Below are 16757 nucleotides of genomic sequence, written 5' to 3' on the forward strand. Positions count from 1 at the left end.
GTAATTAAAAAAAATTATTCTTACAAGTCACACTTTTATGTCTTGCCACAACAAATCCTTAACAGAATTTTCGTTACATCCTAAAAGCCTGTTGTTTAAGGAAAAATGAAGTTTTGAAAAATGGAGTTTTGAAGCTAAAGACTTCCCCATAAACTTCTCTCTACAAAAAACAGGTCTAGAATTTCCCAGGATCCTGTGTGGGGTAGTACAGAATCATTTGCTTGGATAATGAGGAATCACAAATCAGATTAAAGTAGTCTGCTTTAAGATAGGAAGCTTGTACTGTTGCATTGTCAACCTGAAGCTGAAATTTCTAATTAAAAAAAACAAACCCAAGCTTAAAAATTGAATGCAATGATATATTCCAAGCAGAAATCATTGGAGTACTTTCACTGAATACCACTCATATGCAAGAATAGTGAATGGCCCAGCTCAAATCAACTGCATAACTTCTTCAATTATAGCTAAGGGCTAATTTATCAATGTTTTAGAGACAAACTGTAGAACTAAATATGTGCTGTAGTCTCCACAGAGAGGCATCATCTGTTCAGTGGTACTGCTGAACACATCTTGAACACTGTATTCAGATATTCCTCCCCAAGACCGTTTCACCAAAGACTTAAAGTCCAGTAGGTCATATGAATAAGAAATTCCATTCAGGTTTCAAACCAATTACTTTGACAGTAAAATTCATAGAAATTGCCTCTTCAAAGTCTTTTTTTTGCCATTCACTCATCCCCTCCATTTGCAGTCATATTACAGTTGGTTCCTCTAACAGAGTGTGCTTGCACTCCACAGCACAGCACTACATCCAGATGCATGACCTGACTCATCCCATACTACAAACGGGACGGTGTGGTACTATTGTTCTCTGCTAAAGAAATGAATCCTGTTTCTCAGAAAGGCTGATGGGAACATGTGGTGTATCATGCTGAAACAGCCGAGATGCTTATATTTGCTAAATTAGCTTGTATATCTGTATGCAACATTATGCAATGCAGACAGAACATTAGCGACATAGAATTAGGGTAAAGAACCTACAGGTTCTACCTACAAGAACCAAACAAGTTGTGTCAAAGTAAGAGACGTTTCCAGTTCAGTTACTAAGTTTTTCATACTTTCTTATATGCAATATTGCTAAAACCAGATGTTTCTAAAAATCTTCTTATAACTCCAGAGGCAAAGGCATGCTTATTTTGCAAACGGAAACCAAGATCAACAGTTAACTGCAATTGCTTAAGATTCAGGTGCCCAAGCCAGGATTGTATGTTAGCATCTCTCAGCTTACACAGAATCCACTGAAGCATGCTTCAGCATGCTCAGGCCATCAAACAGGATGCCAAGAAACCTACTGATTAATAACCCATGGACATGACCAGGCCACTTCCATCGTTGTTCAGACACTGCCATCTGTTTCTTTAAGACAAAGAGCCCCAAAGTAAAACATGATTAAAAGGCCTTACCATTTTTTAAGCTGTCAAAACCCAAGGAATGTCGAATTTCTTTCAAAGTGGTTCCATGGGCTCCAAGCTCTACCATTCCCATGGCTATTGCAATGCTCAGAGGAGAGAAAAGAATATTCTCATCTTCTCTTGTAGCTCGCAGCTGATTGTAAACATTCACAGAAAGCTCAGCAATTGTTTCATCAGGAAAATTTGTCTTGAAGGCTTTGCTTTGCAACACAAGCAAAGACAACAGTCCAAGGAAATACATGTCTTGAGACTCTAAGATCTGCAAGATAAATTTTAGAGAAAATAAGTTGACCTTGTTTAAGTAATAAAAGATTCAACTTGAGAGAAAAAAATTAGTAAGCTTTTAGTCTTAAACCTGTGTGGAAAAACCCCCTAGTTATGGAGTTCAATGCACAATTTAGTAATTTGTAAGAGACAACACCTGCTCAAAGATCTTCAGAGGATAAAGTTACTGTATTCACCAGTGAGTGAGATCCAGCAGGGGAAACAAGAAAGTAAACTGAATAGAAAAAAGGGTTAGCACTAATGCTTTTGACTAATCCATCCTCTAAGCTTTGCTTAACTGCTTCAGAAAGCAACAGTTCTCACTCTATCCCAGTTTAGCTCATCACACTACTGATACTGTTAAAATTCCAGCTCCTGGAGCAGTGTACTTATGTCTCCATCCTTCCATTTTTCCTCTAAACTTCATGCTACCTTGGCATATGACCCACTACTGCCAAGTGTCTTGGGTCAGAAATATCAAGCCAACAGAGCTTGCATTTCAGTTTCTTCTCTTTGCCAATTACGATATCTCTAACACATAACAAAGCAAAGATTCCTCAAGCAGTAGGTTAGACAGTACAAGACTAAAAGCTTTAGTCTAGAAGCATTTACGTGTTGTTGTGCCAGTCTGTAGGGCTTGTCAGCATGGGACAAATTTGCGTGAATGTGCTATTCTGTTGCTCGACTGAAGTCAATTTGCATGCAGCCAGCCCAAGTGCCTCTGCCTTATGCTTCCCAGCTCTCCTGTCTCTGCAGTTACCAGGAGTTTCTATACACCTGACACAGAGACCCTTAGTAAGCTTTATGCAACATTTATATTATGCATTTCATCTTCAAAGGACTATGTAGCATTATCTAATTAACTAGCACAACACTGAATGATACATAATTTAAGCATTATTACTCACATTTTAGCTGAGAAAGTATAAAAAGCAACAGGGTACACATACGTGCCTTGGCAGCAACCAATGCCGTTGCTAGTTAAGATTCTTCCTGTCCCCTAGCTGCAGATCAGCCTTTTGTTTATTTTTTCACTGAGTAAATTAAATAGATGAACTGGTGCAGCAATCATACGTTCAGGGGAAAAGGACAGGCTCTCAGTGCAACGCGGTAGCTAGAACCTTGTTTCTCCCCTGCCCCACATCTCCTTTCTCATGATTGCTTCCGAAGATGTATGAAATACGCCCCTTTTCTCAATTTCTAATATGCCCTCCTCTATGCTGGCATCACTTCATCTCTCTGGACTACCTGAACAATCTTTCTCTGATTCTTAGTAAGGTATCAAAAATCTCCACCTAAGACTCTTATTCTATTTAAGAATGGCACAGAAGTAGTCATAGAAGTCTGAAGCACCAGCTTCATATTGTGCTTTTTACTTAATGACTATGTATTTCAGTACACTTACAAAACTATCCAGCACTTCACTGCCACCCAATGGAATACACTTTAGGCTGAGCCATGACCATTGCCATTTATTTCATAAAGACTGAGACAATCTTTTTATTGTCCAAAACATTATCAACATACCACAAACTTCCCAATAACTGCTTTTTTTAATAGCATTTAAGGTTTTTTTAGCCTGTTCATTTATTAATTATTGACTTTAAGGATATTAAGGCTTCTGTTATAGCAAATAACTGGATTTCTCCAAATTTCTTTGTGATTCTGGGCATTTTAGATTTCTTTATTTTAAAAAAACAAGAGCACACATCTCCTAATAGTTACATAACATAAGACTTCATTCAGCACATCACCGTGATAGACTGAGCCCAGGTATTGGTCTCTCATCCTAAAAGCTGTACAAGGTGAGAAAGGCCTATAGACTTACATCACGCAGGAGGTCTATAGCAGTGTCAAAAATGGTACTCAAAAAAATAGATAAGCAGAAGCTCGTCTTTCTTTTGTTGAGGACGATCCCAAAGCGTCATCGTGGCTTTTAAACTGGCCTGCAAATCTGGGGAATCTCGCATCCTAATCTAAGCAAACAAGTTGTGTTGCTCAATGCGGGTGCAATTATACAGATAGCTAGGCTTTTACACCTGTATAAAGAACTGTTTGAGCTCACTTTGAGACCCGACGAGGTTACAACATACGTAAGATAATCTTCAGTTTTAAAAAAGGAAATTTCCCCAGTCTTTTAGCTGCAGAGGCAGCTATTCAGCACTCCATCATTGATCTTTGTCATATGTGCTATTGCCAGACAGGCTTAAATCATTGCAGGGAGGAGGGAGAGGGGAAATTTATACATCTTAATGAAGTGCTTAACAGGTAGGTTAGACTATTTGAATGCTAATAAAATATTTGGTATCAGACAGTGTTAAAAAAAATATATACAAATCAAAGTCATCTTTCTTCCCGACCACCCTGAAAAGCTCCTCATGTGAAATAATCAAGTTCTAATATTTTTAATTATTCAGTTGGACAGAAAATAGAATAAGTACATAGATGAGGACAAATAAGATTTATACTGAAATGCTCTTACAACACGAAGTACCAAATTTAAACCTAGTTTTTAAATACATGCTTAAATCCCATTGATGTCAATGCAAGAGGTTGAGCTGTGCAGAATTAAATTTTGCAGGACGAATGAACTAAACCCAAACAATTTAGGTTTTCACCCTGCTTCCCCTTCCACATCACTTTTAGTCTAGAGAGGTTTTCTAATAGAGTTCACTGTGAAGTTCCCCAAATACACATCCAGGGAAAAGGAAGAGAGGCAGGGAGGCAGGAATGAGCACCCAGGTACAGGCAGAGGACACGACCAGCTTTCTTGCTGGCAGTGCTCTCTCAAGATATTTGTGAAAAATACAACTTTCTCACAATGTATGAATAAGAGTACAATGTAAGGGAAGATGTTTTAAAGCAAACTGAAGATCTGTGGGAGATGGTCAGTGGGGAGAAGGCTGTAAAACAGAAGACAACTGATCAAGCCTTGCCAGCCAATGTGACAATGGTCCAATCTTATCGGTCTGATCTGAGATGTCTGGGGTGTATTCTTCAGTTCAATTTTTCCTGCACTTCTGGTACAAGTGTACACTGTTCTGCTGACAACTGGGAATCCAGCTCTTAATTATCATGCTAGTCATAACAGTTACTGCTTCTCTGATTCTGCCTTACTTTAGGCTATATTACTTTTGGTTTTATGCTTTCTCATGCCTCTTCATGCAGCAGGTCTTGATCCAACAAACAGCTGAGCACTTACTATGCTGCAGCATGTTCTCAGCATCTCTCTTCAGTAAGAGTCGAGGGCACTCTGTTTTGTTTCCGCAGCAGTACGGAGAGCATTTGTTAAATTGACTGTACCCTATTCACAAACATACTTTAAGTGAGGGAAATGAAGCTGAACATTATGTAATGTATGTCCAGGAAGTTAAACAATTCCCATGAGTATCATCAAACTTTTTAGTCAGTCTTTTTAGACTCTTCCTCAGAGTCATCCGCAGTACAGTCTGTCATTGCTGTTCTGCATCAATGAAATCTAGTTAAATAATACTGCATCAGCCGAAAAGGAGTCAAAGTCCACATTGAACAATGTTCAAAAATCAAAACCCATCAGTTTCAAACGTTACTGCATGCATTTTGCATTTATCAGCTACCTATATGAGTGAACAAAGCTGTTAAAATTACGTTCACTCCTCAATCACACAGATGTGAAGACCAAAGATAGGAATTTCTCATTTCAGGGCCACTCTCAGACAGAAGCCAGGTTTTGTTTTATTTTATCTTAATTGGTGCATGAACACCACTCTCTCCTACCAGGCAATCAAAGAATCAGTGCAAATAGACAAATACTCTCCTTGCAATAGCCTCTTCTTAAGAAACAGTTGTGTATCACAAATCATCACTAGCTACAGAGGTTTGTCAGAATATTAGTTTCGTTCTTGCTTGCAACTGTCCTCAGGGAAAAAAAGCAGCAACAGAACACTAAACAATGCAGCATCACTTCAAAAACCTGAGAAACACCTGTACCTCCAGATGAGACATTATTGCACTGTTGTACCTGTGCAGGTGTTATTTGGTGACTTTTACCACAATTTCAATGTAAATGGGCTTCCCTAACATACAGATACTTCTTTACTCGAATACCACCTCCACTCAGTTTGACATTCCTACCTGACTCTCCTGGTGTTTCTGCTCTGGGTACAGTTTTGCCTGCTCTGTTTTGTCTGGGGGCTTCTTTTGCTTTTGGACACTGTTCTGTACAGGGTTTAAGTTTCTTGGAGCCATCTTAAATGAAGGCACTCCTCTCTTTCTGATTTTTCTTATTATTTGTCACTTCCTTTACATAGTACTTAAAATAATAAAACAGAGATTCCAGATATGTGTTGTTCAATAGTTACTTGCATTGAGGTCATGGCTAGTTCAATTCCTGGGAAACTTTTTCATTCAAAATTTCGGACACCTTCTGTAAAGATTTCATCAGTCCCAAAATCCAGCCTACCACATTTCCACAACAGGTCACAAGCAGCTCAGTGTAAAGGCAGCATTTCTGTTAGTTTGCCCTATGGCCAGCACAGATGTAGTCCTGTACGCGGGCAGAAGGAACACCAGTTTTAATAACGTTTGAAGATTCATAGGCTAGAATACAGGACTGATTAACTATTGCTCTTGCCTTTCCCCAGGCATAAGGCTGGAATGACTAAGAGGAAGTAGAACAACATCGCCCCCTCACACCCACAAACTCTGAACTATTCAGCTCATTACACATGCTTTCAGAAAAATGCAAAAAGGGCAAGTATCCTCTGTAAAGCAAGGTATTTTGAGAGACATCATATCAACAAACTCAAACTGAGTTCACAGGCATGAAGTACTGTGAATTTTGAAACAGTAAGAATTGGACTCAGTGTAGGAAGGTGCGAAAAATTCAATTAAGCGTTGAATTCTAGTACCTTGTGCATGCCAGACAGGTTGAAAAAAGAGGTTTTAATTTCCTTGTCTTTTACACCTTCACAGACTGTGGGTTTTATAAAGAAACTCATTTATGGCTTTAAAAATCTGCAAAATAAAACCATGATATATTGCCTTAATTCCTCAGCTAAACTAAGCAGAGACTAAATTAAGATTAGTTGCCTTAAAGATTACTCTTGGCTACATGCAAGCTAAACACCAAAGGTGTGGGAAAGACAAACGAGAAAAACTGCTGATTTCTTCTGATCAGTGTATAAAAGAAAAGCTTGGGGAGAAAAGAAAGTATGATTAACAGGATTGATTACATTCTCTCCTGTAAAGAAAATCATCTGCAGGAACAGACAGAGGTCTAGCAGAACAATTTTATAAAGTGAGAGATGAATTTACTTAGGGAGCAAGCCCTGCTGGTCAGAGGAAAAAAACACAGTCTATCTATCTAGGTAGGACCTGGGTGCTTCCTCCTTCCTCTCAAACCCAACCAAAACTGTATCATGTTTGTGACAGATTAATTATGAAAGGACACAGGTTTGGTGAAATTCAGCCACTACTGCTTTGCCAGTTAGTAAACATGACAATTGCCGCAGGCATCTTCACTCTAGATGATTTCTTGTTGGCAATCTTACCAAACAATAAAATATCAAAGAGGAAAGGACTGCATAATAACAATTTAGAAAACCAACACAACTCTCCGTCCAAAAAGAAACCAGCGAACACCGGTTGAGCAGAGGAGATGCACTGAGCAGTTAACAAGATCATTAGCTGTTCACCAGGACCAGGTGGTGGTTGTCATGGCTACCCTGAAGGATGTGCAAAGGAGGTACACAGCAGTAAGGAAGAGCTCCTGGTCTGGTTCAGGCTTGCCTTGGGCATGCTGCTCTGCCACAACAGGGAACATGGCTGCTACCACAAATCTCAAGGCTCTTACAAATCCACTCCATCAGTTTGTACTGCAGAACAATATCAGAATCATTTTTTCAATCCTTTCTGCTTTGTCCCAGAATCCAAACTTTCAGATTTTTATTTAAAGATTGGGCAAAAATTGCATCTCCAGCTAGCATCACTGGAGCAAAAGTATTCTCACACCTGGAACGTTGCGGTTTTACCTCTAGAAAAATCCCACAGAAGTGATGTGGCACTTCTTCCCATTGGTTGCTTACTTTGTTCATCGTCCTTTTCCTCCCAATCATTCAGCCACTCTCTCCCTCCAGCACAGGGAATGACAGTGTACTGTGAAACACAGCTATAACCTGAGTTGACTTGATCTGAAAAATAATTTCTTTTACATAACAAGTGAAAACAGGCAGGCATACAGGGGACAGCAGTGCAAAGGCTAACCGCTGTAATCGAGCATCTAAATGGGAAATCTACATCCTACCAAGTGCTGTAAGGGTCTCCTTACACAAGTCACTGGGGCATGCTTACACATGGAGCTGAGATACAGGAGAGCCTGCCTGAAGGCGATAGGAGGTAAATGAAAGTACCAATTCTCAGAGCAACAGATATGCAATTCATGAGGTATTATTGCTTATAGCCAGAAGAATACACCCAAGGAAATGGGAGAATAACTAGATGTCCATAAAATGTTTTAAGTTACAGCTATCATGGACAGCACAAGCAGTACATGAAGGTATCTACAAAGTACTTTGGTTATTAGAAGTAGTTTGGTTATTGGAAGTGGTGACAATCACATGAAATTATACATGCCTCTTGATACCAGGCAGCCACATAAATGCTCGCTACGACAGGTTACATTTAGCCAGCAAGTCAACTCGTCCTATTAGGGTAGGTATTTACATTTTCTGTGTTGCAAAAAATGTTTATTTCTAAAAAATGTTTATCCTTAGCTTATGTGAGCATATGACCTTGTCAAACAGAGATCCTACAGACACATCTAGAATCATTAAGCTTGTTTGAATCTGTTTGTTTCAGATGTGCAACGACATCCATATTTCAATCTGCACAAACATTAGTAATAAAGTTATGGGATTTTATCACCATCTGTCAGTTATGGAGTCACTGCCTTCTGGAGCAGGAAACCTTGAGGTTAATTTCATCAGAAAGCAGCACAATAACAATATAGCAAATACTGGGGTATTTAAACCTCTAGTATATAGTGACTAAGACAAAGAAGAGTCATTCTGTAAGAAGTGCTTGGACCATACTAAAACCTTGCTCTCCAACACACAGCAAGGCATGCCCCTCAGGATTCTTCATTCCTTTTTTTAAATGACCCCATAACACCAGCAGCTTCTAAAAAACCTGAAAGGAAAATGATACACTGAAAACTTTCATATTGACAATTTCTACCATTACATCCCAAACGTTTTTAAACTTTCATGGAGCTTGGCACTGAGTCACTAACCTGCTGAGGCAATTATGCAAGCCAAAGTTGTCTTAATTGAGCTTCCTCAAGCATAATCCCTCAGCTCCAATTAAAAAGTAAAAAGAGATTCCGAGAAGCCATGTCCAAAATACTTAAATTTGAATAGCCTAAAGCAAACATTGCAATCCATGTCTAGACAATTAAGAAAAGGTGGTCTTACCTCAAAAACTACTACTATAAGGCCTGCAATTGTAAGGATCCATACACACTTTCTTTATTTGTTTCTTCTGTCTAGAAGCAAAAAAAATTCAAAATTGTTTGGCAGAGTGCTTTTATTTGTGACAGCTACAATGTGTCCCACAAAGTAAAAGCTATAAATAAGAAAACACAAAACAAACAACCTCTGCAAAGGAGAAAATTCGCAGTATTAGAGAATTTGGGGATTCTAAAGGCTCAGAATTGGGGGTGTGCAAGTAGCCCTTCTGAGAAAGTCAACAAAGCCTGACTGGGGAGAGCTTAAAGGCTAGAGATTGAAATATGACATTGGATCTACTTTCAACAGATCAAACGGGAGGGTCTACCTGCCAAGTCCCATAGAAGCAGCTTAATCAGGCATAGATTGATTTTTTTTTCCCCCCACATATCTTATATTTATTTTTCAGTGAGGACTGTCAATCCAGTACACCACTCTGAATGAGGTCACTCCCATGCGTGTTGGTCTTGTGGTGAAGATGTTGACCTTGATTCACTATTGACAAGAGTAGAACTGGCTGAAAGAATCGGTGTGTTTCATTTCAGAAGCATCAGTTATGCTTGTTTTGATATTAGACAGCTTTCTGTATATACTCTTTGACTAACAAATTAAAACTTAATATACCATCAAAACAGTGACTGGATCTCCACAACTTCTTTGTTTGACATTTTGCAGTAAGTTTAAGATTTGGGGCATCTTCTGTTCAGAAGTGCAGTGGCTGGATTTCCCACAACAACAGAACAAGACAGACAGAAAGGTCCATACAGGTGCCTCAAAGTTGCCTTACCTTAGATCTGAGAGCCCAGCAGTGGGAACTTCCTCTTAGGACTGATTTTACTATGGAAGGAAGGACAATGCCTAGACACAGGAGGTGAAGATGGTCTTAACCAGAGGCTCTCAAGGACCAATTTTGACAAGTTCTACTTTTGGAATATTTTTCTTCTGAATGTGTGGTGGGTTGACCCTGACTGGGTGCCAGGTGCCCACCAAAGCCGCTCTATCACTCCCCTCCTCAGCTGGACAGGGAAGAAAAAATATAACGAAAGGCCTGTGGATCGAGATAAGGGCAGGGAGGGATCATTCACCAATCACTGTCACGAGCAAAACTGACTCAACTTGGGGAAATTAGTTTAATTTATTACAAATCAAATCAGAGTAGGGTAATGAGAAATAAAACCAAATTTTAAAACACCTTCCCCCACCCCTCCCTTCTTCCCAGGCTCAACTTTACTCCTGAATTCTCTACCTCCTCCCCACCAGCAGCGCAGGGGGGCCGGGAATGGGGGTTGTGGTCAGTTCATCACACACTGTTTCTGCTGCTCCTTCCTCCTCAGAGGGAGGACTCCTCACACTCTTCCCCAGCTCCAGTGTGGAGTCCCTGCCATGGGACACAGTCCTCCACAAACTTCTCCAACGTGAGTCTTTCCCACAGCTACAGTTCTTCACAAACTTCTCCAGCGTGGGTCCCTTCCACACGGTGCAGTCGTTCAAGAATAGACTGCTCCAGCACAGGTCCCCCATGGGGTCACAAGTCCTGCCAGCAAACCTGTACAACGTGGGCTTCTCTCCACACTTCCCCAGGTCCTGCCAGGAGCCTGCTCCAGCACGGGCTTCCCACAGGGTCACAGCCTCCTTCAGGCATCCGCCTGCTCCAGCGTGGGGTCCTCCATGGGTTGCAGGTGGATATCTGCTCCACCATGGACCTCCATGGGCTGCAGGGGCACAGCCTGCCTCACCATGGTCTTCACCACGGGCTGCTGCGGAATCTCTGCTCCGGCACCTGGAGCACCTCCTCCCCTCCTTCTTCACTGACCTTGGTGTCTGCAGAGTTGTTCCTCTCACATATTCTCACTCCCCTCTCTGGCTGCAGCTGCACAGTTTGGTTTTTTTCCCTTTTCTTAAATATGTTATCACAGAGGTGCTATCACCATCGTTGATGGGCTTGGCCTTGGCCAGCAGCAGGTCCGTCTTGGAGCTGGCTGGCATTGGCTCTATCAGACATGGGGGAAGCTTCTAGCAGCTTCTCACAGAAGACACCCCTGTAGCCCCCTGCTACCAAAACCTTGCCACACAAACCCAATACAGAATGAAAAGGCCAACACAGTACTCCACTCACAGTGCAACCATCTAGGGAAGATGCCCTAAATGAGACAGTAGCATTATTTTTCCTTCCTCAGATTTCCTTAGGGTGGTTTGGGAAAGGAAGGGAGAGGAAGGGTGTGATCTGATTCTGTAGAGGTCGTTTTCTATCAGAAGCAGCAGAGATGGCACACTGCAATCAGTTATTTTAGATACAAGAACAACTTCTTGCCTGCTCTTGCACGTACTGCAAATTCCCTTACTTACAATAAGTCACATTTCTGTTATTTTACTGTGAAATTCAGTTGATCAGCAAGCTCCCAGAAGCAAGCTCCCAACTATAATTTAATTAAAAGGGCAGTAGCTAAGTTTCACCATATGCAACTGCCAGATGCAATCATTGCAGTTTAAGTCTAAAGGCGATGTTACTGCATGTACTGGAGCATAATTTTATAAGTGATGAAAGCTGTCACTTATGTCACAGACATTGCTGTAATGCGTTACGATGTTACAGTTTCAGCAGAACCAAAAAATATTAATAATACATTTTGTGAAAGCATTTACAGCAAGTGAGTTTGGAATACAATGTTTCAAGTGCCATACACTTTTTCTTGCAACTCCATATTTATGCATAAAGTCACTTGACATATGTTACATTAAACTATATACTTTGCCTGGCATTACACAAGCTCTCACAGCCAATTCTAAACCTTCAAAAGTTGGAGGACTGAAGGACACAACTAATTAGGGATAAACAAAAACAGAACAGGAGCCCTTGACTATTCAGTGATTCGCAGGAATAGGGAATACTGCATTGAAGTACCTTAAAATAGTGTCTCTTTGGAGGAGACTTGCTGATATGCATTTCAGAAACCTACCAACCAACTCAGGAAAATTTTTAAATTACTTTAACAGAATGCAATGAAGAATGATAGTCTTTAAATCATCCCAAAATAACTAAATAGACAGGGTATATATTAGCTGTGAAACAGTGTTTCAAAAGTTCAAAGCAGAAGTTAATTCTTCAATACACTGTTCAGCTTCCTTCACAAGGACTTCAGAAGAAAAAAGATCAGGCTATGGATATAACTATGTTGAGAAGATGAAGAAAGTTAATTAAAATGTATCAGGATTTCAGAAAAAGAGTCTATCACTTCATAAACTGAATGCAAGCATGACATACAAAACAGCTTGCTTTCCTACAAAACAATATTGGCTTCAGACTCGCAATCAACATTGGGCTCCATTTACATTTAGGTAATGTCACTATTGCCAAGAGAGTTATTATTCACTTATGTTAACATTACTTAGATAAGAATTAGTTTCTTACAGTACAGTAATAAGATACACAGATTGCTTTAGGAAAAAAACCCAACAATTAACGCTAGCAGTAAAAGTAGATGTTATACCCTGATTAATTACAAATGGCAATTCATCATTACAAGGATTGTTATTTATAATGCACAGACATTGTTTCTCTAACGCTTCTCAGCTTTATAGTCCATTTCTGCACAGAAGATGCAAGATCGCAGCAGCCGCAGCCATCGGTGAGCTTCCAGCCAGCTACAATTACTCTTAGAAGCAACTGCATATATCAGACAGACTGTCATGACAGCCACAGTCCTGACAGCCAGCAACAGAACGGTATGAAATGCTGGCCCACACTAACTCTGGCACACAGCAGCATGCCAGCAGAGCTCCTCCAGCCACCCTGGCAGCCCTGGCACCTTCCGTGCTGGCAGCTGCTCTGGAGCTGGCCTGGGACCACGCTGGCAGAGGTGGCCAGGCCATTACCATCCCGTTAATAGAGCTGTCCTGGCACAGCAGCTGAAGCTGGACAGGACCTATAAAAGGCTGTTTTTAAAACCAGTTGAAAGCTGTTTTGGCAAGTGTGCTGAGCCTAACCAACAGAGCCAACAGTTGATACGAAAATCAAAAGGAAAACAGCCTGTAAAGCTGGTCTTGCACAAAAACTTCAGAGACAAAAGGACAAGAATGAAGAGTCGCTCAGAGGGTGTTTACTTCTGAACCAGCAAAACAGAGTCAATGAACAAGTACATTTCATCAAAATCAGTAACACTGAGAGACAAATTTAGCACTACTATGTAAGCTTCGCCACTTCAAATATTTCTCTAAGATAACAGCGTAACATCTGTTACAAAATAAAGACTTTTTTCCTAAAAACTACAGAATAATCTGGATGCAAAATTCAGCTAGTAGCAGGATTTTTCACTCTGTATTTCACACAGTGGAAAACTCCAAACAAGGCATATGATAAGAATTTCTTTTTGATGTGAAGAATGCTGATCACTAATCTTCCCAAAGGAGTGAGAAGCATGGGAAGACCACGTGGAGAAGAAAATTAAACTTCTTCTTCCTCCTGCCCTAAGGCCAATTCCAATTCTTGCCTCTTCGGCTTCAGCATCATTGCTATCCGCTCAACTAGCAGTTTTCATGTATTTTCAAATATTTTCATTTGTCTCTCTTATCTCCATGATTTCTTCCAACTCCAGAACTCCAATTTTATACTGCTTCCACTTGAGAGCAGCTCTGCAAGTATCTTTAAAAAAAGAAAAAGATAAAGAAAAGGAAAGGAAAGCAACCAGGGCATCTGCCCAATTACAGACACCAACACAGGCAACTGGTCAACTCATATAGTCTCTGGACAGGAGGAAAAATCAGCTAGCGTGGCATAGTGGGCAGAATGGCCACTAAAATCCTCACTTTTTTTCTCCACATCATCCTTCAAGTCCTTCCTCCCACTTGCTTCTTCATAAGCATCCATGAACTTACCAGTGTAAGAAAAAAGAATAAAAAAGGAAACAGTAGTAGCCTCATACTGTTCAAACTGGGTGAGCTGGCAGGGTATGAAGACAAGAAGCAAATTCAGTGCCCTGCATGTGTTACTGAAACTGTTCAGAGAGAATATTTGGAACAGCAGCAGTTTCAAGGGATAAATGGAAAAGCTGGAAATGGAAAGAGAAAGGCAGAGAGGAAAAAAAAAAAAAGATCCCTGCTGTGCAGGTATCTTATCCACAACAGAAGATATGCAACAACCAGAGAAATATAGCTTCTTCAGTTTGAGGCAAAAAACAAGGCTCATTTTACTTGGGGGAGGGGAGAGGAAGAAAAATATTCACATTTTTGTTCTAATAGTTTTGTTTATCCTGGCCTTGGAGACCTATAGCTGTTATTACATCCCTCTTGGCTCACCATGGACAAAACAGCTCAGTTTAGAGTCCAGTGTTCAAGCTGCGCCTGGAAGGTGGAATCTGGCCTTGAAGCACACTTCTGCGGATCACTGTTCAAGCCTCATTGGTTTGTGGTTATGAGAACTGATGCTGTTCCAAGTATCCTCTCAATGATGAGCCATTTAAACAACACATGCAGGGAGCTGAATTTGTCTTAATCTTGCTTATTCTCCCACACAGAGAAGTTTGTATCATGTTAGATCTGATTCTAAATACTAAAGCAATTCACATGAACAAGAGCAATCATGAAGCACTGAAGAAACAGTCCACTTCTGTTGTTCACTGGCTCCCATCTATACAATCTCCTTTGGCTATATAAACACATTCATGGTATGTTTTACAGAGGGTGTTTGGGGTTTTGTTGGTTGGTTGTTTTTTTGAGGGTTTTTGTTAAGATTTTTAAATGGTTTTTTATAATTTGAAAACTCCAATAGCTTACACAAAGTAATCAAGTCATTTCCAACACGCAGAATGAAAAATGAGGGTTGAAACCTCATCGTATCCCCCTCCCAAAAATAGAATACCTGTTTTCCAGCAAGCCTTAGGTGTTTCCTCTAGGATTTCCTATGGCAAGTTAATATTAATTCTACCTTTTGTTAGAGAGACTATAATACTACTCCCATTTTTTTTGTATGATATGCTATGATTCATGCGCGTCTAATATTTTATATTGGTGGATAATATACACATTCTTATTAAAAATTAGGTTAATCTTTTTAATTAGCGTGGCTTTGAAAACTAAATAGGCTAAGCTGAATTCTTGTGCCTGTATACAAGATCCCAATTTTCAAGCTTTCCACAGGTTATCCGATTGTTATGTCTAAATTAAGTTGTTAAATAGGTAAGGTGGACAGCTGTACCTCAAAGCAAGGAATTTAGACCCAATTTGTGCCAACCAGTTCCACGGACACAGCCACAGCAGAAAAGATATTTTAATTTTCAATCAATATATCTCAGCAGCAAACTCATTAGCCAACAATCAACCAGAATGCATTGCCTCATACAGACCTCCTGGAGTTGGTGCAGCTGTATGCAAAGTGTTGCCCAAAGCATGCACATTTTCTTAGTTATTCACCACAGAACAGTTATTCTATTGGTTCCAAATACACCCCAATGTGTAAATGGGCAAAAGCTCATCTCTAATTGCACAAAGAATCTGTTAATCCTTGAAGAAGCACACAGATCAACTGTACGCTTTGTGGAAACTAGATTGTATACCTCAGCCACCTCTGTTCCATCATCAGATAAAGTTTATCACTGTGATACATGAAATACTGTTTAAAATTATGGCTGGCCCACCTCTTGGAGGGACAAAAGCACGCATGGTGGTAGAATTTAAAGGGGTAACATTAGTTACAGTGTGAAATTATCCACCTAAAGTTCTTTTTAAGTTTATTTCTTCTTTGTTCAAGGTCATCCAAGGCAGAAGATACAGGCTCTCTAATGAAGAACAATGCTCAAAGAGTTGTTGTTTTAAGCAGTAAACTGCCTGCGTACAGGTGAAAGCAGCTCAACTGTAGCAAGTGTCCAATCCTGTTTGACATTCAACGGCATGGATTTCTGCACAGCTTAAAGAGCAAACAGTAATCAGCTGAGACATCAGCTTCATGCTTGTTTTCATAAAAATATAGGGAAGCCAATTGCAGCGAACATCAAACCTTAAACAGGACACACTTCTAGCTCCCAAAGTCTACAGGAACCAAGCCTATTAATAATAATGGAATAAAAGTTCACTACACATTTTTTCCCCAATGCTAAATTAAAAAGCTAGACTTTAAACAATCCAGTCTTCACTGCATATACAGTTGTAATATTTGCATGCTTACTGCAGCTACTAAATACAATAATAATGATGTCAAACATGACCACGCACTTGCCTGGCTAAGACTTGAATTTATGTCTCTATATAGCCAGAAATTAGTAGCCTAACATTTGTTTTCCCATGATTCACAGGGTTTCAGGAATTGTTACAATGTACTAGGAGGGGCAACGAAAGACCTAGTAAAATAATGGATTAAGAAAACTCTCAGTACAGCAAGAGTTGAAAACACACTTACCACAGCTGTAATTACAAGCCTGAATGGCCACAGCTGATCCCTAACCTCAAACACTGCTTACACTCCCATTCAGTGAGTCTGCATTGGGAAAAAAATCTTTACTGTGGCCTTATTAAACAAACATTTCCTTGTACTTGTTCTAAAGGTTCT

The 16757-nt window shown here is 40.1% G+C and overlaps 1 protein-coding gene across 3 annotated transcripts in view; it reads right to left on the reverse strand.

Moving 5' to 3' along the window:
• The window catches only part of LOC104264009 (neuroserpin), a 54446-nt gene that overhangs the window by 24949 nt on the left and 12740 nt on the right, over window positions 1-16757 (reverse strand). For all 3 annotated transcript variants that reach the window (XM_059822640.1, XM_059822641.1, XM_059822642.1), the window contains exon 2: window positions 1464-1731. In XM_059822640.1, the coding sequence (XP_059678623.1) occupies window positions 1464-1713 (250 nt within the window). In that variant the 5' untranslated portion in view covers window positions 1714-1731. The remainder of the gene's footprint in view (window positions 1-1463; window positions 1732-16757) is intronic.

This window comes from Gavia stellata, chromosome 11 (assembly GCF_030936135.1).
Source record: "Gavia stellata isolate bGavSte3 chromosome 11, bGavSte3.hap2, whole genome shotgun sequence".
Classification (NCBI taxonomy): domain Eukaryota; kingdom Metazoa; phylum Chordata; class Aves; order Gaviiformes; family Gaviidae; genus Gavia; species Gavia stellata.